General features: G+C 42.1%; 1 protein-coding gene across 1 annotated transcript in view; it reads left to right on the top strand.

Moving 5' to 3' along the window:
- The first annotated feature begins 824 nt into the window (after positions 1–824).
- Positions 825–25122, top strand: part of RSPO3 (R-spondin 3) — a 58084-nt gene continuing 33786 nt past the window's right edge. The window contains exon 1 of the mRNA XM_071437311.1: positions 825–970. Coding sequence (XP_071293412.1) covers positions 874–970 — 97 coding nt within the window. The 5' untranslated portion in view covers positions 825–873. The remainder of the gene's footprint in view (positions 971–25122) is intronic.

Below are 25122 nucleotides of genomic sequence, written 5' to 3'. Positions count from 1 at the left end.
GCGCGGGGGGCAGCGGCATCTCCGCCGTGACCCCGGCGAGGCCGGCGGCGGAGGGGAGGCGAGCGGAGACCTGCGGGAGGGGGCTGCCGGCGCGGGCCCCGCTGCCGGAGGATGCTCGGGCGCCGCTGCCCCGAGGGGGCTCTGCCGGGAGCGGGGAGCCTCCTCCCGCCGTGCCGGGGCGCTGGGGCTCGCCTCCTCCCGGCGCGCCCCGCCCCGGGGCCTCTCCCCCGGGGCCCCGCTGAGGAGCAGCTCCCGCATGAAGCCCGGGGGCTCCTGGTCGGCGGGCGGGAGAGCCGGGGGGGCCCGGCCCACCTGCGCCCGGCGGCTGGCGGTGCCCGCGGCGCAGAGCGCGGCTGCTCCGGATCGGCGGCGGCGGGGCTGGGTCCTCCCTCTGCCCCCCCGCCGCTCCCGCCCTCGCACACTCCTCTCCCACCGCCATCCATCCATCCGTCCTGTCGGCACCTCGCCCGCCCGGCGCACACACGGGCGCGCACAGCCGCACGCACCCCGGCACCCTCACAACATGCTGCCGGCCGCCGGCCCGGCATGGACCCCGGCGGCGGCTGCTCGGCTCCTCTGCGCTGCTGACTGCCCTCTGAGGTTTGCGGCAGGTAGCGGGGCAGACTGCTGGAAAGTGCAATAGGAAAAGCGAAGGGGAAGGGAAAGGAAAAAAAAAAAAAAAAAAAAAAAAAAAAGGAAGAAAAAAAAAAAGGCAAAAGACATCAAGCCGGCCAAGCCCAGCTTTGGATCTCAGTGCAGGTATTTCTGCTGCTGTGTTCATCCCTTGCCGCCTACCACCCCGGTTTATTATTTCTTTTTTTAAGGAAAGAAAAAAAGGACGAAAAGGAGAAGTCGAACTCTCAAAGGGTTACTATGCAATTGCGACTGATTTCTTGGTTTTTTATCACTTTGAACTTTATGGAATACATTGGCAGCCAGCACGCCTCCAGGGTACGGCGACAGGGAAGAAGTAAGTGCGAAGAGATTTATACTTTGAAAACTTCTGGTTCCTCTCGTTGTGCTGTTCACCTGTCCGGGGGGTTCCGTGCCCCCGGTGCCCGGGCGAGCGCGCTGGGAACTAAATCCCGCGTCAGCAGCACGGCCGAGCGGATTTGCAGGCAGTTTCATTCAACTGAAGGGATGAAAGAGATTTTTGACCTCTCTCTGCTCTTTCTCACCTCACCGGGATGAGCAGCGCGGGCTCTGGGAAGACCTGCGTCTGGTGCTTTACATTTTAATTTCTGGTGAAAGGGAACGTCCTTTCTTAGGTCCCTCTTTCTGAAGGGAAGGGGCGATGACACGACAGGTAACTTCTTGCCGGTATGCCCTAAGCGCCTTTCTCCATCCCGGTCAGGAAGCCCCCTTCCCAAGAGCGGGCAGTACGGATTATCGCTATAGGTTAAGCCTGGCGCCCGGCAATGCAGAGGGGGGCTGGGGATGTCGCGGCTCTGTCCGGCCCGTTGGCTTTCAGCCTCCGCTGGCCACTAGTCACCCACTGCCACCGTCCTGGGACCGTGGCCCCTGAATTTTTTAAATTTTTAAAAATTTTTAGATTTTAATCCCATGGGATGAGGCGAGTCCATCCCTTCTGATTTAACCGGCGCCGGTCCATCTCCGCCCGGGTCCGAGGCAGAGGCAGGCGGGGGCCGGGAGGGCGAGGTGTAGCGCCCAGGGTGCTGGCAGAAGCTGCCTGCCCCCCGTGAGTGTTAGAAAGGAGAGCCCCCCGTCATCGGGGAAGAGAGAACAGGGAGGCAGCAGCGAGTCGCCCCCTCGGGAAGTCGCTGTCCAGGTCGCGGGGCGCTGCCACGGTCAGGCGGTCTCTGGCTGCGGCGTGGTGGTGCGGTGTGGGCTCGAATCCGCGGTGTCACCTCCGGCAGTGCCGCCGGCCGGAGCCCTGCCGTGACCCTGCCTCAAGGAGCCGTGGATGAGGCGGGATGCGGCGGCAGAGGCCGGCGAGACGTGCCCCCGACCCGGCCTCGCCACCCCGCCTGAATGGGACCCGCCGCTGTTTCGGGAGAGGAGGCGTTTTCTGCGCACCCACCGCGGAGGGGCTGCTCATGCCTGTCCTCTCCCCCTGACAGCTGCAGACACCGAGGAAATGTCATAAAACATAGCCCCCTGCACTTCATCAGCAAGAAGTAACTGAGTTACTTCCTCAGGGAGGGGAGGTACTGTTATTTTAATTTTCTCCTGCTCAGCCTTCGCTCCCTTGCTCTGCTTGGCACGGCTGGCCCTTGAAAGCCTCCTTTGTATGGTTTGCCTCCTGCAAACAAGTTTTGATTCACCTAAAGTGCCCCTAAAGCGGAGCTGCGGACGAGAGAGACCGGGGCTCCAGCCCTCCGATCCCCACGGCCTCACAGCGAGGGAGCACTAAGGGCTAAGTAAAACATGTCAGGGCATCCGGTTTATTATCCTTGGCAAGGGAGGGCTCCGCAGCCTCCATCACCTCCCACCCACTCCTTTAACCCCTGGCGACCGCGGGCCCGCAAGCTGCGGCTGCCCCCCACCCTCAGCCGTAGGGCTGCCCCACGGGCTCGGCAGAGGCTCAGCCCGGGGCTGGGGGCACGGCAGGGCTCGGGGGCAGCGCGGGGCCCCCTCCTCCCGAACTCGCTCCGGCCGGCACCTGGAGCGCGGCGCGCCGGGCCAGCGCCGGGCCGGCGGCGACCTCTGCTGTCCCGTGCCGCGGCGGGCAGCCCGCGGCTGCAGGTGCTCGGCTCCCGCCGCACGGCTCGGCTCGGCTCGGCTCGGCTCGGCACGGAGCTGCCCCGCTCTAGGCGGGAGAAGGCAGGGCTGCCTCCTGCCCCCGGCCGCCGCCTCCGAGCGGCGGGGCAGAGGCGCCGGGCTCTTCCCGGAGAGCGCCGTCCCACCTCGCTCGTCCTCAGGCAACCTGCACAGCGGGACAGCTTTCGGGCAATTGGGCGGAAGGGTTGGCCGCGAATATTTAGCTGGTTGGTACACCGTGGAGAAGGTACTGAGCACTTGCTCGAAGTTTTTATGACAAAGTTTTTATGGTTGAAGTGTAGGAGTTAAGATAAATTCAGAGCAGAACAAGTGGCTGGAAAACCACAGCTAGAGGGTCAGAATGGGAATCTGGCTCGTTATTTTGGCAGCGAAGGCAAAAAGCCTTTCAGAACACCTCACCTGGATGTGCTATACATCATCTAGTGGCCGAGGTCTTCAAGTCCAGCTGGTTGCAAAACACGATTTGGTATAAATAGTGGTTACTTAGCTTGAAGGAAAGAATTAGAGAGTGAGTGTTTATGAAAGATTATAAAAGTGGTTATGATCACTTGCACGAATCACTTTGGCTTTAAAAACCTATGAATCGCTGTTAGTGAATAGTGCAACTTTATTATAATTATAGTGTGCAGATAAAGACGGCACCTGCCAAATTAATCTACTCCGTGGAAGACTTTCCCTGGATTTCTGTTTCTTTTGCTGAGATAGTCTCCGTTAGTCACAAATCATAAGCACATTTCTAGGGAAATATTTTAAAATTTCTCTTTAACCTGCTTATTTTTAAATATAATACAAATAAGTTCCCATCAAGCAGTCAGTGAGCCCATGTTACTTTGTTTTGGTTATTATCAGAGTCCTCCACTCCATGTATTATATTGCAGACTTACATATTTTAAAGTAATTATAAAATCTGAACTGGCTAATTCAGAATATACCATGCCAGAGTCCCAGCTGGTATAAATTGAAGTTCATTTGTTAAATTATCCCATCAGAAGGATCTGGTCCTGAAGCATTACTTATTTTGTACCTATTGCCAAAGTATCCTTCCTATGAGAAATATCTAGTTCGCAATCCTTTTGCTCTCCAAACTCCTACTGAATTTTCTAGCTGGGGAGTCCTGAATTTCTGTCCCGTGATCAGTAGTAAAGATATAGTCAGCTGCGGAGAGATAAAACTCCTCTGAAGTCAACAACAAAGTGCAGACAGATGATTGGGTCCAGAATTAGACATAGAACACAATAAAAGTTAAAAGCAAACATACCACTAGCAGAGAAATTTGTGGTTTTATTCTGATAAGAGCAATCAAGATTAACAAAGTTGCTAGTTTGAGTCTTACAAGACAGAGTAATATGCAGCTGAGTATAGACTAGCGTACCAATAAATAAGAATTTCTGTGTATTGGCCAGTGATTGCAGTTTGCTTAGAAAAAAAAGGACGATCAAGTCAATAGCTCCAAAATATTTTGGCTCTGCAGACTACTACCAACCCCCAAAACTTAGTATTGACAGTTATGTACATCTCTCACTGACCTTCTAGTAGACAGAAATGAAGTATTATTTGCTGCGGGTCTGTGAGTGACTGGCAGACCATTTGCCATGGCCCTGTGGACTAGCAGTGAGCCATGGACTAAACTTGGAAATCCAGAATAAGTAAACTGATAGAAAGTTCTGTATTTCTACTACACTCCTACATTTGTGGCTAAAATAATATGTATGACTTTATGGAAATGCAATTTGGATGTAGAGCTCCTGTGATTATTGGTAGCCCATCAAATTGTCTCCTGCCTTTCACTACAATAGCACGTCCAGGATAGCCAGTGCTCCTTCCTTCCTTCCTTCCTTCCTTCCTTCCTTCCTTCCTTCCTGCCTGCCTTCCTGCCTTCCTGCCTTCCTGCCTTCCTGCCTTCCTGCCTTCCCTCCTGCCTGCCTTCCATTGCTCCTCTGTCCATTCCTCTGCTGATGTGGGACTGCAGGTCTTCCAGCATCTACTTCCGGTCACAATTGCTAGTGGAGTGCTCCAGTCTGCAAACACTCTACATCTCTGGTTTGGTTTGCATACAACTACTTACAAACTCAAAATTAGGGAGGCTTTTAACAGCCCATTTGTATAGATAGCTATATAAATTAAAACAAACCGGGAAAATATTGACAAAACACCAACTGGTGAAATTATTTCTTCAGTCTTTTTATACTCTTGAGGAGGGTGCAATTCACATGGAGGTAGAATGTCAGCAAGAAAAAAGGAATTAAATTACTAATTAAAATAAGACTTCATTGTAGAAACAATTCTTTTAATAGTTCACCACCTATATATATTATAGATATCTACACGTATGTTCAGGGTTTGCACATCACAGATGGCAGTACTACAGAGTTCGTATGTAATATAGATATTGTTACTAATTTTTAAAAATAGAAATAATTTTGTATCTTGGTGTAACAGTTTTAAGCAGAAGTTAGCCAGGCAAGCAGCCATCAAGCAGCACCCCTTGGGCAGGATTGAATTACTGTTAGTTCTCTTTCAAAGTGTTTGTATGCTGCTGATAATTTTTTCTCTAATCCCTTCATATTAGCACTGTGAGGGTAAATACTTTGATAGCAACAAGTATGTCCTTTTCTTTTTTGCAATGAAACAATATTTTTCGTTTTTTGGATGAAAATCTGCCCATTTAAAATTCCTATTGCAGTCATTGGAAACAGAAGCTGTTCCATCGTGTTGTTGTAAACTGTGAACATATCTCATTGTAGAGATATCTTAAAAAATTAAATATCAGAAAATCACTACCAATCTCTGAAAGCTTTTGAAGCGTGATAAGGATGGACTGCTTGTGTTATTTTTAAAAAAATAACTTGGTATATATGTAAAATCTGTGCCTGATCATACCAGCACATGTGGAATGATAAGTGTTGTTATCCCCAGAGACTAAAGGACATTGCTGAGCAGTTCCCATTTCATACCTGATATCTGAAAGGGTGATAATTTTAATTTTTTTTCTATAACCCGCTGAAGACATTTCTTATACTAGATAAAATTCATGTTAGACTTTAAATATATGTTACTACAACTTCTCAAAGATAATGATGTAGGATGGTATACCTGAAAATACATGAAAAGTCCTATTTCTCTCTGCAAAGAGAATAAAATATTGCTATTATTAGTAAGAAGGTTTTAGAGCTTGAACATGCCTCCTTTACTTTCAGTGGAGAAAATCCTATGGACTATGCTGCAGCTGTAGTGAGCTTTTTTCTGCAGGACCTCAGGATACATTTTGAATTTGGAAGAAATCCCATACTAAAATACTTGCAAAATTGCATGATTCCAATATGTAAAGCCCCTAAAGAGGCTGAAACAATGACTCTTACCTTTCAAAACTATCATACTTAAGTTGCTTGGGAGGCAGTCTCTTTCTTAATCATATGAAAAGTATCATTATTTTACTACTTCCACCAATTGAGCCAACTGAAGCCAAACAAGTTAACTGAGACTAATTTCTTCTTTTCAGCTTTGCCTTTAACATACCAAGCCTTTGCCAATCCCCATTCTGCTGTTTCTTCTTGCTATAAATTTTTCACTGGAGACTATGGAAGTTACACCTGATAAAATCTGAGCTAGAACTCAAAAAACAGACTTACTCATTTTCTCTTGCTTAGCATGCTCATTTTGCTCTCTGGTTTGCAGAGCAAGTGTACTGGCTGCACCACTGCACTTTATCGCTAACATTAGCAAGCTGTCTGTCATTTCATACTCAATCATTTATAGCAGTGACTATTAGCAACACTCCTCCATTAAAACTATGATGTTCTCAAGAACGAATTTTCCCCTGCAGTGAATTGTCCCTTTCGTTAGAAATTAAAGTAGAAGTTGCGAAAGCTTGGTGGATGAGATATAAAAGCTAATAAAAAAATATTTTTGTCTCACTTCTAATTTTGGAGTCTGAACGACTCAAAATCACTTTGCCAATGTTTTTACCAAAATAATTCTGAACAAAGCAATCTTATCAGATGACAAAAGGCAGCTGAAACCATGCACATTTTTATACAAAACTGTGTCTGCTATTACCACAAACAATGCTTCAGAAGAAAGTACTCAGGGAACATTTATTCATGCAAAACGTGCTATGGCTCTCAAAAAAAACCCCCAAAAAACATGAGAGCTGCAACTCTTTTATAAATAGTTGAATAACTGAGCTTTTGGTGACAGAAGAATCATTAAAATTAGGTGTTTTGTCATAATAAAATCCAACAGATTTTATTAATGAGTACTTTAACCTTATTTTTGTTGCTAGAACAGAGCAGTGCGATGAGCAATGCTTCTTAAGGAATGATTGTGCTACGGTTGTCCGACAGCTGACTAATAAACATTTCTGTGTGTTTCAGTTTCCAGATTATGAGCTATCGACCTTGCATTTTAAAATGTTAGTGTTACTTACTCTTGTAAACAAATACAACAGCCACTGAAGTAAAGGAGCCACAAAACACATCTTGCTCCAGTGCTCCTAGGCAAGAACTCACCTATGGGGAATCAGAGCTGAACTGGGAGAGCCTTTGGCTGTGGCAGTGCCACTGAGCTCCTGGCAGCTTGAAGCAGCACCCCAGGCTTGCACTGATATTTTGGCTCCTTGGCTCCAAACAAGAGGAGGAAGAGCATAAAGGAATGCTTGTAGTAGTACTTTTAAATAAAAGTAAAACTCCAAACCACAGGTTTACACCAAGTTCTCACAGTGCTGCTATAAACTTTATACTTTCAAGCTTCTTAATGTGTGTCAGTATAGCATCCTGATAGGTTTCGTGTTTAAAATTGCAAGGTCCTCAACGGGATTTCAGACATTTAATATATTCTGCAGGGTAAAGAAGATTTTGGGGCACTGTAAAATGAAACAGGAGGTCATTGATAGATGTTGGGATAGTAACGATGTGTGATTCCTGTGGCTTCCTGTAAAGGGCAAGGGCAAACACAGAAAGGCTCACATCCAAGAACTGGACATGAGGTGCCTAAGGTGTGTCTGGGACAGGATTTAAATATTAGTCACTCACCTTCAAATAATGCTTAATTTCCACCTCACCCTCAACACATGGACATTTCTCAGATGCTCTGTAATTTCTAACGTGATGTTTCATCTTACTGGCACTGAACATCTGTCTGTGCTCAGATCCTTTCATGCAGCGACTTTGAAATTTTCTCTTAAAGAAACCCCGTGTTAAAAAAATGCAATTAATAAATAGCAACAAATAATAAATATATCAATGCCAAGTTCCTCCACATGGAGCACACAATATTGCAGATGATTGCTTACTGACATTGGACTAAAGTCACATGCATTCCTGCTCCATACCCAGCCCTCAAGCCCTTGTCTTTCCTGTGCAAACTAAAATTGGTGTGAGTGGCAACCTGAGATTACATGCAAATCCAGGTGAAAAACATCACTTTATTAGAGCATAGCAATACAGATAGGCTGGAGTTGTGCTATATGGAAGAATTTTGCTTAGGTTTTCCATTCCTGGCCAAATGTTTTAGCAGCTAAGCTTTTGGATGCGTTAAGGGGCAGCAGGGCTGCTGCTTCCTTCTTGGTATGTTTCAGAGGAAAAGAGTGAATTCTCCTTTCTTTTGTTAAAGAATGTACTGGTTTGCAGTGCAGTGTAGTAGTGCCAGGGCACCTCAATTCCCTGGACATCCAGGATTTGATACAGTTTCTGACCTCATCTTTTCAGACCAGGTTAAGGCTCCTTTGTTCAGCGTGCTGGATTTTTTCCTTTTTGTAGGCACCCAACTCTTCTTACCTACTAAAAGGCAACTGAAATATCTTCCTCAGAGCTCCCAGCTGTACTTTGATGAAGGTGTCAATGGAGTTCATCATGACACAAAGCAGGGATTTTTGGAACAGCATAAATCTACCAAGCATCAGCTTATCTACCCCACTTCTCCCCAGATAACTCCCTGGGTACACAGCTTCACTGGTGATAGTGTTTTCATGGAAAGTCACAGCAGAGGTAGGGCTTAGATATTTTAACGCAGCTTCCTACAGGGTGAGGCTGTGTTTCAAGGGGAAGGAAGACAAGGTCCTCACGTAAACCAGAATCATAGGAGCAACCAGCTGGTGGAACAAGCTTTCCATTGCATTCCTTGAAAAACTTTTACGAACATCCACATGAACCAGAGCTACTAAAACCCGACACTTTAATATGTTTACAAAGTTTATGTATGTTATCAGCACATGCAATACTCCCATAAGGATTTATTACAGGTTTCTTTAGCAACAACATTTTTTATCATAACAGCTCAACTAGTCAGAGAGAGGAAAACAGCCAGTTTCTCCAGAATGAGCCTCCCACACACACTTGCCCAGCATTATTGAGTTGCTTATTCATGAAGATTACACAAACCAGTGTCGGCAAGTGTTTCATAACCTTGTTTCCTTTTCCTAGAATGTTCATTATTAATTTCACTTTTTCTATGCCACTGAATAATGAGTTGCTGGTGTTATATTACTTGATGTTACTGCCGAGGGAAGAGCTAGCCCTCCCAAATAGAAAAGTGGGAGCAAAGGCTATTTATTCAACATGAGAGTCAGAAGATATTAAGTGCAAGTATTTCGCAAACACATGGGGATGGATGAAGATTCCAGAAGTTTTAGTATAACACAGGACTAAAAATAATCAGCTGAAATGAGACCTTCTTATGCTGGGCATACTGGCCACAGATGTTTAATAGCAAGATCCTGAAGGCCTGGAAGGCAAATAAATGACATGATTTTGTGTTTTGCAAAAGAAAAAAAAGAAACCCCACAACAGTTTCTGTTTTACAGTCCAAAATGAAATCACACATTTGTCTCTTGTGTTTATGTTTTATGAAGAGTTGGGCAATTGACAAGTTTCAGAGTTGAGGGCGTATTAAAAGGGAAAGTAGAATTCTGTATGAGAGTGTAGAATTTATAACTTGTGCTATGTCCCAGACAAGTATTTTTAAGATCAAGGCCCCAACTTTAGGAATAAAATTATTTAAATGTGCTTTTTAAGCTACCAGTTGAGGAGAAGTTTCAGAGGTGTAAAAATCTGTCAGTAGGATTCAACTTTGAGTGAATGTCAGCTAAAGGGCATCCTCATTGCTGCTTAAGTCATACATTATTTCTGAAGAATAATTATTTCTGAAAGTAATTTCGAGGAACAGATAAACATAAGAAATTAGTTCCCTTAGACAGATTGTGGACAAAAATATTGCATTTTATCTCCACTGGCATAATTTATTTCTGCTACAAATCTACAAAATCAATATGATTTGAAAGTGCTTATTCTTTTCCATGAAGTGGTACCATGTTCATTCATCTGAGTAATTACTAAGATACTGCTTTAAAGCCCCAGCTTCCTTCAAACATAGAGCAAGTAAGCTGCCACACTACTAACTCTGAGTTCAGTATTTAACAAGCAGTGACATATATTATGGTTGTATTGTCTCATATATTATGGTTGTATTGTCTCAATCACTCTATGAACGTAAAAATTATGGAGGAAATTTCAAACACGCTTTCATTTATGAGGTATCTACATATTGTACCTGGATACTCTGCTAAACACAAGTCTTCCCAAGCTTTATGGAGGTTAGAAGCACTGAGTGGGGGGTGATCAGAGTGGGGGCATCTTACTACTCTGCCAGGATCTGGCTGGCCACAAAGGAAACTGTGAACTGTACCCGTTCAAGATGAGGACAGGCTGCTATTCACCTCTTTCTGAAAACACATCATTTCCAGCTACCCAGTGAGCAGAGGAGTTCATTTTTCCCACAGGATAAATCACACCCAATTCCAGATAAAATAGATTAATCAAAAGAGTAGCATTCTCTTGAATTTCCACACTTTCTTGATTATGTGATAGAGGAGGATTCTAACCATAGCTACCACTAAAAGACCACCAAGCATTATGAAAGTCAATCCATAATCCTTTTTGAAGCCTTGCATAATTTCTTGAAAAGTAAGTTATTCATCTATGATACTTGCTGGTTGAGCCTTCTAGTCTGGTTCCATGACTGGCTGTGGTTACTTCTGGGAACAGGAAAAAGGGCCTGTGTTTTTCATCTGGAAGTATGCAGAGACCTTGGGCACATCTTGTTCAAAAGAGATCAGTCACAGAAATTGCAGTACTCCATATAAGAGAGTTTATTCAGAAGTAGAATCTTCCATCTCATCTTCCTTAACTCCTACAGAAACATTCTCTGGCTTATATAGTTAATTCCCTGGAACCCTCTGACCCCACAGTTGTTGTCCTAGAATTGGAAAAACTTATGCTTATGCATTGTCATCTCTCCCTTCTCCCCTACACATTAATATCTATATATCTATCTATATGTATGCGTTCCCATACATACACAAAAGTTCACATCAACACAAGCAAGAATTAAAGTATCTTCACTTTGAGATTGTCTTAAAATATAGGTGAAATTCATGCTAATAACCTCAGGTAGAAGTTTTTGACTCCATGTGAAGTCCTTTGGTTTGTCTGAAAACTCCATCTCTTCTCCCACTGTTCTTATCATCTGTTTGGTCATGGAAAACAAAATTATTAGTTTTATGTAGGTTAAACCAAATGGTAAATTAAAGAACGGCAAAAAAAATTGCCTGGGAAGCTTGGTAGGGGACCCTCTTTTCTTTCTGATTAGCTTGTCATGTTTAAAACTGTACTAGAAAGTGATATGGACCCTTCCCTTTTAGGTTATGAAACCTTCCTTGCTTTTCAAATGACCTGCATCACTAGGCTGGGAATTTTACTTAACCACTTGGAAGGAAGATGATGCTCCTGAGATTATGCTCTAGGCAGGGAAAATTGGTGGTTCCAGTGAAAAGGGTCTTTCCTTGCCACTGTGACAATGCAGCAGCGCTGCTGCTGATGTTCCTGGGGTTGGCCATGCATATGGGTACACTTCTGTAACTGCATCTGGTGCACGTGCAAGGAAAGACAATATTCCTCTCTTTTACCAGCAAACAGAAATGTCACAATCATAAGGCACATGCCATACTAACCCAAAGTTTTCAATTAGAGCCTCTGCATTGTTTTTAATGGGACATGGTTTAGGCAGAATAAACATGTCACAAAGTTTAAGGGACTGATTCTGCTTCTAGCTACAACTCATGTCAGGAAGCAAGTATTTCACAGAGCCCTGCCAGCATAAAATTTGCATGTGCACTGAATCCAGCCTAAATGTTTATAAAGGCTACTAAAAAACCATGATAAGTGGGAGGTTTTTGTTGCCAATCACCAAGAAAAGGAGCAGAAATGCAGTCTGTAATTCGCTTTGTGAGTTGCTGGTATAGAACATGAGGGTATTTCACTGTCTTATGTCAGAGAACCAATGCAATTTGCCAATTAAAAGTGTAGAAGAAATATTCTATGGCTTTCTCTGTGCTGTACTTATTCACCCTGCCTAGTGCTGTGTACTCCTGAGCATTTTCCTTCTTCGCCTTCCCTCTCTTTCTACAGATATTGAACCTGAGCACTGTCTCTCAAAGTAGTGCCTGGAGTAATTCACAAAATGAGAACATTCACCAGAAGAGACTAGCTAAATAAGTGAGCACAGGAACGGACACAAAATGTTGCATTTTCTGAAGTGGCAAATGGTAGAGGAAGTAATAAGTCTAGATCAGCTCCATTAGCCTGCCAGATTTAATACATGTATGATCCATGTCCTTCTCATAATCTACTCAACACATGAACCCAGCCCAAGCCTACTGGAAATGAGAACTAGCAGGTGAATGCATTGAACCAGAACAGACACCAGAATTCACATGCAATCATACATACAACATACAGGATGTACAATAATGTTTTCTTTCGTCAAATCAATTTTTAAAATATTTATTTTCTCATAGTCTTAGAAACTTCTATTTTTCCTTAGTGTCACCCCAAAGAAACATGTTTTTAGTGTTCTCTCATCCTCACCCCCCCTGTTTGTCTCTGCAAGCAAGTTTCTTCCTTGATGTAGTTTTCTCTTTCAATTACAAATTATTGCAACTTACATTGCTGAGACCAGGGTTTTGGGGAGAAATGGTGGAAAGAGAAAGGACGCCCTTGAGCTGTGGTGTAATGACTTGATGATAGCAGTGGGTTTCTTGGTGAGAGACAAGAAGCAGTGAAAAACTTTGATTTACAGAGACAGATTGTAAAAACAAGCCACGAATCTCTGCATATACAGAAAGATGTGAATCCTTGGAGCCTATGACAGATATAAGGAAGGATAGGAAGGTTTGCGTAGAGTAACAGAGAATGTAGTCCTGAGGTCTATCAAATGCAAGAATAGGAAATGTGAAGTTTGTAAAGTGGTGAACTATTCTGAATGTGTCAGCTGACATCAAACATGTCCATGGCTGTTTGACCAAGCACAGATACCAAACTATCCATCCAGTTTGTCTACTGCTCTCCCCTTCAGGGACCAGCAGAAAAAATGCCTTGTTTGCAAAAATACTGAGGAGGGAGGAAAGACCCCTCCATAATGTTGTGCTTTTCCCCCCCACTCTGTCAGGGATGGTCAAGATGTGTGGCAGGGCAGTTGGCCTCGACTCAGTACAACTTACAAATAGGAGTTTGTTCAGAAGTAGAATCCTCCTCCTCAGCTGCATTGATGCAGACAGGATGAGCAGCAGAGTTCCTCAGCTGAACTGCAATGTGCAGCTCTGCTCACTGCACTCTACAAGCAATTCCCAGCCCTTGTAATGCCTGATGGTCCCAGCTTTCCCTATGCCAAGCCCTTTCTCCAACACATTTAATTCCTCAAAGCTGTGCATATCTCTATTCTCTCTAGTGACAGGAGTAAATAATGTCCACAAATGGAAATAGCTACTCCTCCTCTTGGCTTGCTGTGGAGCCATAATCCCCCTCCCCCAAAATATTCAGTATAAGTGGATTTACAGAGTTAGTCTGAAAGTTTCTGAATTAGAAATCCTCTGGTTCAGAGGAGAGTGTGAGCACTGCTGTCTCCACAAGCAGGCCAGTGCTTCTTGCTTCTCTTTAAGATGGACTCACTCCGATGACGCCGGGGCAGAGGAGGTACCACACCCTGTCCAGCCGGCGGCCTCGTGCTCAGACAGCTCTCTCAGCTGCCAGTTCTTCTTTAAGGTTTTACAATGAACAAGTTTCAAACAAACATCAGATGAAAGCAATTTTGAGCCTAAACCAAGCATGGCCAGGTTTGCATTGGTGATTTATTGGTGCAAGTCATCAGCTCCTATTACCTTTTTCTTGAGCCATGCAATTCTCCGGCTTCCAGACATTTCTAGGGCCTGATTCTTTTCCTATTGAAGTCAATGGGAGGTTTTGCCACTGATTTCAATAGGAGGCCTCTAACTTTCCAACCTTTCCAACCTGCCTATAGAGTCTTGAAGTACTTCCAGGTTTCCATCATAGTCTGCGGTTCCCCTCTTTAAGTCAATTGGACATTAACAGATTGCCTGGGTCCACACCTTTGGATAGAGAAAAGCTCCAGATCTGATTCAGCGCTCACTCACACACCAGCTTTATAACCCAGTGGAGTTCCTCCTGATTTATATTGGCAGGAGAGCGAGGTCCAACGTTACTTATGCCTGAGTCATTGCCAGCAGAACACGGAGAGAATTCAAGTCACTTGTTATCCCCTTCCCCACACCTCTCAATCACACGTAAATGTATGTACATATATGTGGATATATTGGAATCATCTGGACTCTTTTAAGTTATTTGCCATTGAAACTGACTTCAAATTCAAGTTTTAAAGTTGAAATAACAAAGAAGGAAAAAAGAGTCAGAAGGGAGCCAGCTGCAAGGGTACTCACAATTTTCATCAGTCTGCAGGACACTCCTAATAACATATTTTACTACTTTGTAGTGAACTTTCTTTGCTTCTGCCATAAATATATTCTCTGTGCTGTAAATGAATAGCTTGCAAGCTCAGTAAAGTTAATATAGGAGAATAAATCTTAACTACCTAATGTCAGGTCAGAAATATAAATCTTATCTAATATGCCAGTTCAGAAGGAAAGAATACTTTTTGCTGAAAATAGCAAATACTTTCCAGTGCAGAGTCGGAACTTATTTTTCTCTTTAAAAAAATGTGCTGCCCCTAATAAGATGGGTTGAACAGTCTCTTTTTAGAATCTCCAAAAGAAAAATAAACACACAGAGCAGAGTTAATTTATAAAATGCTCCAAAGTTTATCTTGGCAGAACAGTTGTAGGCAGTGAGAGTTCTCTCCTTCTCATACATGCATTCATACACACACACACACACATCTCAAAATTAGGACAGGCCTTTACAATAGCAAATGTTACATAAAACTTATATATCTGGGTAAATTCATAGATTCTTATTCATGCAAGGCTCTCATTTTCAAGTCAATGGAAATTTTTTCCAAAGAAAGATAACAATCCTCGGTGCCTTTTTGTGTAAGTACAGACCTGCTGTGTCACAGTGGGGGAGAGCGAGACACACAAGTACCTCGTGTCTCAGGCCCCCCTCCCATGTAGCAGCACTTCTGCCAGCTGTAAAGCAGTGATGCAGCCACCGTCCCCTCCTCCTGCCTGCCCAAGACCCCACTTGTTGGACACAGCTGGACAGCCTGGTGGGTGATCTGCTGGCACAGGGGTTCCTCACAGTAGCCACAGGCTACTACTGCTGCCCATCCTCTTGTTACTCCTCCACACCTGCTTCACACCACACACCCTGGTCTCACCAAAGTCAAGGTAACTTCAGAGCCCGAGGAAATGAGGCCCACCAAGGGCTTTCTTTCAGCCTCAGAGTATTAACTTTATTTATTTTAAAGTCCATATCAACCTGTGTCAGGGAGCCACAACAACAGGGAAATATTGCAAGTTCCAGATCTACCAGCCAAGAGATTGTCCAAGAGAACAGCAGGTGCTATGCTGGCAACCTCGAACAATTTGGAGCTCCTCCACCTCTTGTAGCAGCCACTGGCCTTTCACACAGTTTATTTACTTCAGTGTCTGCAAAGCAAACAGTCAGACAGTAATTTTCCCCAAGATAAACAAGAAACAGGCAGTTTTACATGACCGAACCACAACTTGATGCTGGGGTTTGCACAATCCTCTGGACCATTTTGCTCAGTGCCACCAAGCTACTCAATGCAGAACCTGTCTCACTAAAGCCCCACAGAAGAATGCAACAAGTAGGTTCTCTTCTCTTCTCTTCTCTTCTCTTCTCTTCTCTTCTCTTCTCTTCTCTTCTCTTCTCTTCGTCTTCCCTCTTCTCTTTCCTTTTTGGCTGCTGGGAAGTTGCCAGTAATGTCCAGCATTTGGTCTGAAAACTGTTCTACTGTAAATATTTAGAAGAATCCATTAGAGATTAAACAAAGTGTAAGTAACTGCTCCTAAGTGATAGCTCTTATTAATGTTTGCAGCTACAGACTCTTTACAAATGCATATGAAAGTCCTACCTCTAGGCTGCTTGTAAGACAGAAGGCAGCAACCAGAACACAGTGTAATTTGAGTGTCAGTGTGTTATCATTACAAATATCAGCACAGAGACAGCATTCTGTAGAGTGTGTACCATGCTTGCAAATCTTCCAGACAGCAACAGGCAGAGTGTGTTACCCTGACCAATGTATTTTAAATGATCCGTATAAAGCCACAAGAGCACTCAGAGTCTCTGTTAAGACATCTTTGCTATTCTTTGGTCTGCCCCAAAAATATAACCTCCCCCCACCAAAAGAAACAAAAAAACACCCCCCCAAAAAACCTCACCAAAAAAACCCCAAAACCAAAATCAAAGAAACCACCAAGCACCAAGTGCCCTTCCACCTCAAAGTGTATCAAGAATTGTCATGTGTTACAGGGGAAAAGACAAGCACTGGTCTGGTGGATTTTTTTTTAACCCCTCTTGTATTCCAAAATTATCCTGTTTATACAGTATCTTAGATGTTCCTTGTGTAGTAGGATATTAGTGGCAGAGAAAGAATGAACACTAACACTGTTCTGGATCTTATTATGAAATACTTAAGAAATTATTCTAGCAGAAGTCTCTTTCCCATGGACATAATTTTGAGAATAAAAAATGCTGCTTTTGCAACCAACTGAGATGAATGAATATGTATAAACACACCTACATGTTAGCCAATTTGTTTGCTTCAAAAATAAATGGTGTTCTAGGAACGCAGTCAACAGCAGGTATATGTCTATGCATGGGCACACCATAGCAGAGGTCGGTGATACAGATTTTTAAAATTTTAATTACTCTATTTATTGTCAGTGATCATTGAGTAGAGTGTGCTAGTTCCAGTAGAGAAGGGGTAAAAATTGGATATAAAATTTGACTCCAGTATCCACCTTGAACTGGTTAAATCCTGCAAGACAAAGGCCTGGAGCTTATCCAGATTGCTTATGATGCTTTCCCAGGGTGGAAATGTCTGGTACTCACAAATAATGCATGCAAGGCAGACCTCTTTGCATCATGTCTAGTTTTCAAGCTACCAGTCTTCTTCCCATTCCTTATCCTCTTACCTTAAATAAAATGCCTGGATAATCTGTCTGGATTATTCTATACATCAATCTGTGCTCAATCTTTCAACTCAGTTTCATAGTCATATCCAACCTTTCAAAATTTGTCAACATTTTTTGTAAGTGACTTTAGATCTTAGCTGGAGGAATCAATAAAAGCAACCTGGACAACTGGGAGGGTTGGGCATGAGCTACTGAGCAGGAACGTGCTGACTTGGTGGGTACTCCCATCTCTGATCATGGTGGCTTACAGAGTTGGTGGCTTCTGTGTCACAGCAGAGAAGAATGTAGCATGTAAGGCAATTTATCTTCTGTATCTCTGTGTGTGCATATTATAAGAGTTTCAGAAGGCCAAGCAGAAAAGGTAATCATGCTCTAGAAAAGCTGCAGTGGTCTCTTCAAGAAACAGGAACTTTAGAAAGCTAGTGGATTAGACAAGTGGCTAAGACACAACAAGAGAAAATTATGTGAAAACAAAAAGATACTTTCTTGATATTCTCACATTCTCTATCCTGCACAAATATATAATGGTAACATCAACAAGTCTCCTACCATCTGTTTGCTTACACTGATGCCTCATTCAGCAGATATGCTACATAGAAACCTTACTAGACATAAAATTCCAGTTTTCTTAATAAGGCAACAATGTGGAGTTTGTTATAAGGAAATTGAAGTTTATTTAATTTTTGAAATCTCCTGTGAAACAACTAGTGCTCAAATCACAAAGAAAATATTGGATCATCACCTTATATTAGAAATATGGCACTTTTATTTGCTTTTATCTACTATTATTCATTCTCTTAAAAAAAAATTAGAATTAGATTGATAAGCATAACAAAACCCACTGTGAGTAAGAAAACTGTGATATAGCTGATACCATCAAAATGCAAAATGCTAACAAAAGGCTATCTTGCCAGCATGTGCCCCTAGAGAGGGGCACAGCAGCAAGGGATGTCAGAACGTGCTTAGCATAAACTCTTGGATCCACTCAATTCCTTTCCCAGGCACAATAATTTATGGCTAAGCTACAGAATGCTTTTTAAAAGATATGTCACCTCTGATTTGAAACATACCTGTGACTGAGATTATACTGCCTCCCTGAGACTGCTGCAATGATTTTATCTACCAAGGCTTTCTGAATTTTATCTTAATTAATGCAGTCTCACTGATGCCTTTTTCCAACCATTGATTGGTTATATCCTTACTTCCAGTATCATTATAGCATAGATATTTTAGGGGCAATGCTTTGTTACAGACTGCCTTTATTTTTTAACTGCCTAGACAAAGAACTGCTGTTGTGAAGTGTGCTCAGACAAGGCTTGTTTTTGAGAAAACTGTCCCCTAAGCTAGTTGCAGATTTTACTATGCTTTTTTATCTCTAAGAGCAGGCTTGACTGAGGTCTCAGCATGTCTGAGCTCAGCCCTGTTCTATGCCAGTGAAAGCCTTTTGGTGATAAATATTCATGTACTTGTTCTTTGCTTACGAAATTGTTATGGGAGAATTGAGGCAGGGTCTAATAGTGAGCTGTCCCTATGTTGTGACCAAGAAACTGTGTTCCTGCTGGAAGTGAAGACATGAGGGCATCCCAAGTTCCCTCATTGCCGTGCCCTGCCTGCCACCAGCAGCTCTCAAGGGTTATGAAGCAACAGGACCCTTCAAAACTTAAAGATCTTCATAGGTGGAAAAGTAGCAGTGAGGGGATGCACTGTCCCTTCTGAATCCCTGGTACTGAACTATTGCTTTGGCATGGGCTTTGGGATGGCTGTGCCTCCTCCTTGCAATACAAAGCTGAGTAATAGCAGCCAATCTGGATTTGCTGGAAAGAGTCACAGCTTCAACCCGAGGGGTTCCCCAAATGTCTCAGCACAGAGTGGTTATAGCAACCAACAGACAGGCACTGCATTTCCCATTCTTCTCCAAAAATGTGTTGGTAAAGGTAACATGGCCCCTAAAGCATTTACTTACATCATGGAGCTGCATCTCATTTGATTGCTGTAAAGTGCTTTGAGGACCACAGGGTGAAAAGTCCTACAGAACTGCACATATATTTGGATCTTACTGATGCTGTTGCTATGTGATTATATAATTTTCTCAGGGGTTTTAAGGATGGTTGAAATCAAGATAGTTTGCATTAATTATACTTATTCTATTTTTCCCATGTATGTGATAAACTTCATAAATGTTTTCCCCAGTCATTTGGCCTCCTTTTTATTTAGCTTGCCTTTGAACACCTCTTTCTAATTTTCTGTGAGAACACCTTTGTGGTACTGGCTTTTTTCCATATGGACTGTTACATATGATGTTGGTATGGAAAATATTATAAGTCAAACAGGAGATTTAAGCTGAAAAAGATACTTTGGAGATTAATGAACAGGCTTTGAGTCTCTCCTTTTATAGGACACTGCTTTGAGTCTTACTGAAATCAAAACAATCTGTTTGCTTTCCTGTGAGGATATAGCTCAGTAGCCCCTTATAAAACTATTTAGTAATCTAAAAGTCAAAACACTTTTATATTAAAAAAGCACTGAAATTATTATCTTTGTTGAGTCCCTTGCTGACACACAAAGGAACAGGGCTGCTGACTCCAAGCACTGTAGGAATCTTACTCCCAAATATAATGGCAGGGATTTAAAATGCATGAACATTAATTTTAAAAAGTTAATAAAGTAGTGCTAGAAGCCTTACATAAGTCTTTTGAATTCACACAGCTATGCTTTTCTCTGCAGTATTAGGGAAGAGATTTTTTTTCCAATCTTCTAAAAATAAGGAGAAAAGAATAATGGTTTTACTCTCTGAGACACCATGAAAACATGGTTATTATGTTGAAAAGATTTGATTTGATTTTTTTTTTTTTTTTGCCAATACAAAATTCCCCAAAACTATTGGGTAAGGAGCTAAAAAATAGAAATGTTTAACTTTGACTTAGTTAATGACTGAGAAATTCAAGGTGTTATTTTCAAAACTAGCATGTTAGGAGTTAGGCTTTTGCCTACTTCAGGAGGATAAGTGTCTGCTCCAAGCACAAGAGCTTCCATTCAAGAATGAGTCCTTAATTTTAATCAGGTATTCAAGTCTAATCGAAATCAAGGGGTCTGTAACATATGCATGCAGGTAACCATATGCTGATGTGTTTTTTGGAATGGAGAGGAATTTAATAATGAGCTTACATGGTAATTGAATGGGGTTTTTTCCCAGTTTGGTCTGGGTAGGCAGAAAGTGGCATAAAAGGGATCAAGAAACATTAAGGCTTGTTAACTTAGTGCTCAGTGTAGAGGAGAAAAAGAGCCTTTTATTTCCCTGAAATTTCTGACCTTTTTTGTTATTTTTCCTCTCCCTGTTGCTCTTTGCTCACCAATCACAGCTCTCATTTGCTGTGGACAATTCCCAAAGGGAACATTCCTCACCGGACTAACTTACCCAGCTCTTTTCCTTAATTTACAGTGAGCACAGCACCCCCTGCAGAATCCATAGCAGACCCTTTGGCTGCAAGCCAGTGCTAATAGCATGTTTTCCAATAATCTAATCTCTTCAGTCACAGAGCAGAAATCAGAAAGTTAAAAGAAATGGCTTCTCAACTTGTCTCAGTCCACCTTTGAAATCTGTTCATGGTAATGTTGTGTGAATAACTACAATAAATTGTTACCACACTTGCACCCATGACTCAATAGTTGTGCCCATAATAATCTGATGTATATGAGAGAACCCTCTATAAAGCAAGGTTTAATGTGGTGCCAGAAACAGACTCTCTCATGAAGGCTTTCTTGTGCAAAGAAGCCAGAAATTTCAGCCAAAGCTGAGGACATATTGTAAATATCCATGAATTAAACACCTCACAATCCTAAGAGATAAATATTGTTTCTCCTTTGCAGATGAAGAAAATTGAAGCCCAAAGATGATAAAGCCAAAATTTTTAAGTTTGGCTCTAGAAATGAAATAGCAATTCTTTGATTGGACTCCTGAATAAATAGCTTCAATTTCAGACCTCTGACCACCTGTGTCTTCTGAAAATGAGGGTTTATACACAGGAATGAAGCAGGAGATTAGTTGTCTCCCTGGAGGCTCTAGACTTGAAAATATAGATTCTAGTACTTTACAATGGTAGAAAGGGACCTTAACTAGCCAACTTTATCAACCTTCAAACCCAAGTACCCCTAACTTTCTTCAAAGGCACATAACTCGGTATTGTTAGCGAAAGAAAAGTAACTAGATGCTGAAAGTTAACCTGTATCTTTTACCTTTTCCCACATGGGTTCTTTTTCATGTGTGCTGGGCTGTGTATATTTTTGCTTTGGAGATGTGGAACTGACACCATCATAATATTTTTTGCTGATTTCGAACATCATGCGGAGCTCTGGTGGTGTACTGATTACAAGCTGATAACTGGGTCCATCATTCTACCTCAGGCCTAGATCTCTTCATGGATGATTTTGATTGCAGTCACCAGGAGCCACGTGCTTTTTGGGTACTTGGGGTAGCAGTTTGCTACCTCTGTGAGACAAACAGCTTGACTTTCTTCGTGCAAGTCCAGGAGGCCAAGAAGCCAGTCAAGGAGGATATTTTCATTCTAGGGCACAGTTCAGTCTTTCCTTTCACTTATTCCATTTTGGCATCTGCTTGTGACATTTTTTAGCACAATTTTTCTGCAGCAGCCCAGCATTTTGAGTGGTGTTGTTGCGGTCATCTCACATCCGAGCCCTGTCTCATGGCAGCCCAACGTAGTGGCAAGCCACTAGCCACCAGCTGAGCTGCCAAATATTCATCATGTTGGATACTTTAAAAATAACTGCTGTGATTTCATGTTTTTCTAATATCTAGGGGATGTTGTGTTTTCACTGTAGCCTAACTAATTGTTGGTATAACTTATATTAGGCAGTTCTAGTTGCAATAATGGGTTATATTTCCATCATTCTGCATCAGCTTAATTAAGTTACAGCATGACAGAACAGAACAGAACAGAACAGTTCTTTCTTCCTCATTACTGGAGTTATTAGAAAAATGTTCTTCAACAGACCATGTTGCAAAGTGCTAAAGATATTTTATAAGCTGGTTAAGGCATCTGGCACCTGAAAAAGCAGACCATGAAATAGTAAATGGTTAATTTTCTGGTGTAAGGAGCTTGGTTAGGAAGATGTGTCTTACAAATTTGTACTTGAATGTGCAGAGCAAGGTTAAACATGCACCCCCAGGATTCTGCTCTGAGCCAGCCTAAATGATGTGAGTCCTACCATTGTTACCAATGAAATACTTCAACAAAAGTATGTTTTTACGACCACTTCTTCAGTTGTGCATAAAAAATGTCAGATGTCACTTTTGATGTGCATCAGTGATATTACACGATATATTAGACAAATAAAAAAGTCATCATTAAATTTTATAGTTCATTGTTTGCCCATTAATCTTTCCAAATATGAGGGGTTTTTTTCTGTTTAGGCTACAGACAAATTTTAAATACAAATTAGACTTTTTTCATATTTTTTGCTATTGTACAGAAACATTAAAATGGCTTCAAAACTATTGACTTTTCAGCTCTTACTATAAAATGTTTAATAAGACTCATAACACTAACCCAAAGTTTCCTAGATATTTAATTCTTGATTTTATATATAATTATTGGGCTATGAGGTTTTGTTTTTCTTTACCTAATATTGTCAATAGGTGGCCTCAGTTTATTTTTTTACTGTAGAATTTCTTTTTGCTTTTAAATTGAAATTCCGTATCTTATAATTCTTTGTCACCTTTGAAATGTTGCTATTGCTATTTTAAATTAAAGCCGCTTAGACAATTATTAATGGAATAAAATTCCATTAGAATATGACACTCTTCAAAAATAGAAATATTTTGTCAAATATTTTGACAAAGTTTGATGTGCTGGCGTTATAATGTTAATTGGATTTGGGATAACAAACACGCTCTTACAGATGTTACATCAATTAAAAAAAAAAAACAACCACCAAAACCAAAACAAAACCAAACAGAAGTTTTAATTAATTTTAATTCATTTTTTTCTTCCAATCAACTGACCTGATTGGTGTGCAAGTCCTCAGGGAATTGCTGGCATACTACCACAAAGAAAATGAACTGTTTCTCTGCTTTAGCACAAAACGGACGATAGCCTTGATTTCATCACCAGCACCCCAATAATTCAGCTCAAACACTTTGTAGCACAGCTGTAGCTCCACAGGGACCTGCCTGCTGTGTGTCACTGCAGTGATGTCAGATGCATCACGGTTTGGGGAAGTGAGCGATGCTCGGTGTGAGCGCTGACTTGCTTTCATGTGGGTCAGTGTGTGCGGCAGCGAAGCTGCTCGGGAGGGAAAGGCTCAGACTTCAAAGGGAGGGCAGCACGCAGAAGAGGTGATAAAGCAAGCCCTAACTACGTGCCATTCATAGTTACTTCACTAGGAAATCCAGGCTCACAGAGCTGTTGAACTGAGTCAGTTTCTCAGGATTTGAATGCCTACTTAAATCTCACCCATCCTATTACTTAATCCCAATTTAAACAGGTCATCCAATCACACTGCCCTCTAAAAATCAGATAACTACGCTCCAAACTATGGACTATGCTAATGCTGATTATCCTCACACCGTTTTTTTCACAGGAGTTTTACCATTGACTTTAGGGGCCCAGAATTTATGTCAATGAGTCCAAGCTGACTGGTGATGATGACTCTTGTCTATTTTCCACCAGAGTTTAATCTGATTTCATATCATTCCGTTCATGTTTTGCAGTCAGAAACTTTTGACTTCTTTCTCTTTTAGACTTGCATGAGTCCCAGTGGCATGAGGGAAAAGGTGAAAACAGTTGGATCGTTATTTGCTGAGTGTCACTACAAGCACTATTTTAATAATTAATTTCAACTTGGAATTCTGGACAGTATTTTGTGTCACTAGTAGATGGATGGTCCAGTCAGCCTGGAGCAGCTAGCCTTTTTCCTTCATGAAAATGTGAGATCAGAGCTTTTCCTTGTTACAAGTTGTAGAACACAATTTTTAGGGATCTTCTAGCACTGTGATACTCCTTAATACCTATACTATGACTTGACATCTTGATGTGAGTCTTGAATTTAAAGAGACATGTTCCATTTCAATGTTTGCAGGCATCAGTCCAGAACAGTTCCACTGCAAGCAACATATTTGGAGCTTCCAGTGAGCTTCAGTATGGTATGAATTTAATCATTACACAGAAAAAAATAATTTCATTCAGTACAAACTTTTGATCAGTTCCACTTAGGAAAATATATGAAATCGAGAGGATATTAAGTAATTGACCAAAGGCACATCTGAGCACCGCCAAGGCAGCGGGTTGGCTTGCTGTCTGGCTTATTAATTTTTTAATGTTGTAAACATGGTAATAGAAAATCATAGTTTCGACATGGGATTACAGGCTTTTGCTGTCTAAACCCTTCTCCCTAGTCCCCAGCATGGAAAGTAAAATCTGTTACATCCTGCTGTTCTTTCTGTGGTTTCTGAAACAAAACTTTGAGAGAAAAACTCTGGTCTCAAAAGACCCTGTGGGAAATGAGAAACTTGCAAATGCTACTGTAGTTGTGTAATGTTGACAGTATGAGCTGAGTGATCCTTATACAGATTGGAAGTACACGAGCATCTGCGTAATATGCAACAATCAAAGTCTCCAGTATGTTAAGAGAACAAAACAGGAGAAGCAAATGGGGTGTGGGGGGTACAGGTTCTGCTGCCACCAGGATAGCCTGAGCATTCACAACCTTTGTTAGAAACACAAAAAGGGAGATGGAAAGTTACCAGCAAACAGAAAGACCACACATTTCAAAGAATAAGCCTGTACACTATACATTTTTGCTTCTTTACTCAGTAGGAGCATGTATCACTTGTAGGGGAGAGACTGGAGAATCAAGGGAGTCACAGTGATGTTGGCAACTTTGTTTTTAGAGCTCTGTGT

Source organism: Agelaius tricolor, unplaced genomic scaffold (genome assembly GCF_023055355.1).
Source record: "Agelaius tricolor isolate 1412-34295 unplaced genomic scaffold, bAgeTri1.0.p SCAF_1, whole genome shotgun sequence".
Taxonomy (NCBI): Eukaryota; Metazoa; Chordata; class Aves; order Passeriformes; family Icteridae; genus Agelaius; species Agelaius tricolor.
The sequence above is the reverse complement of the archived record's forward strand: the minus strand, read 5'-3'. Positions and strand labels throughout refer to the sequence as shown.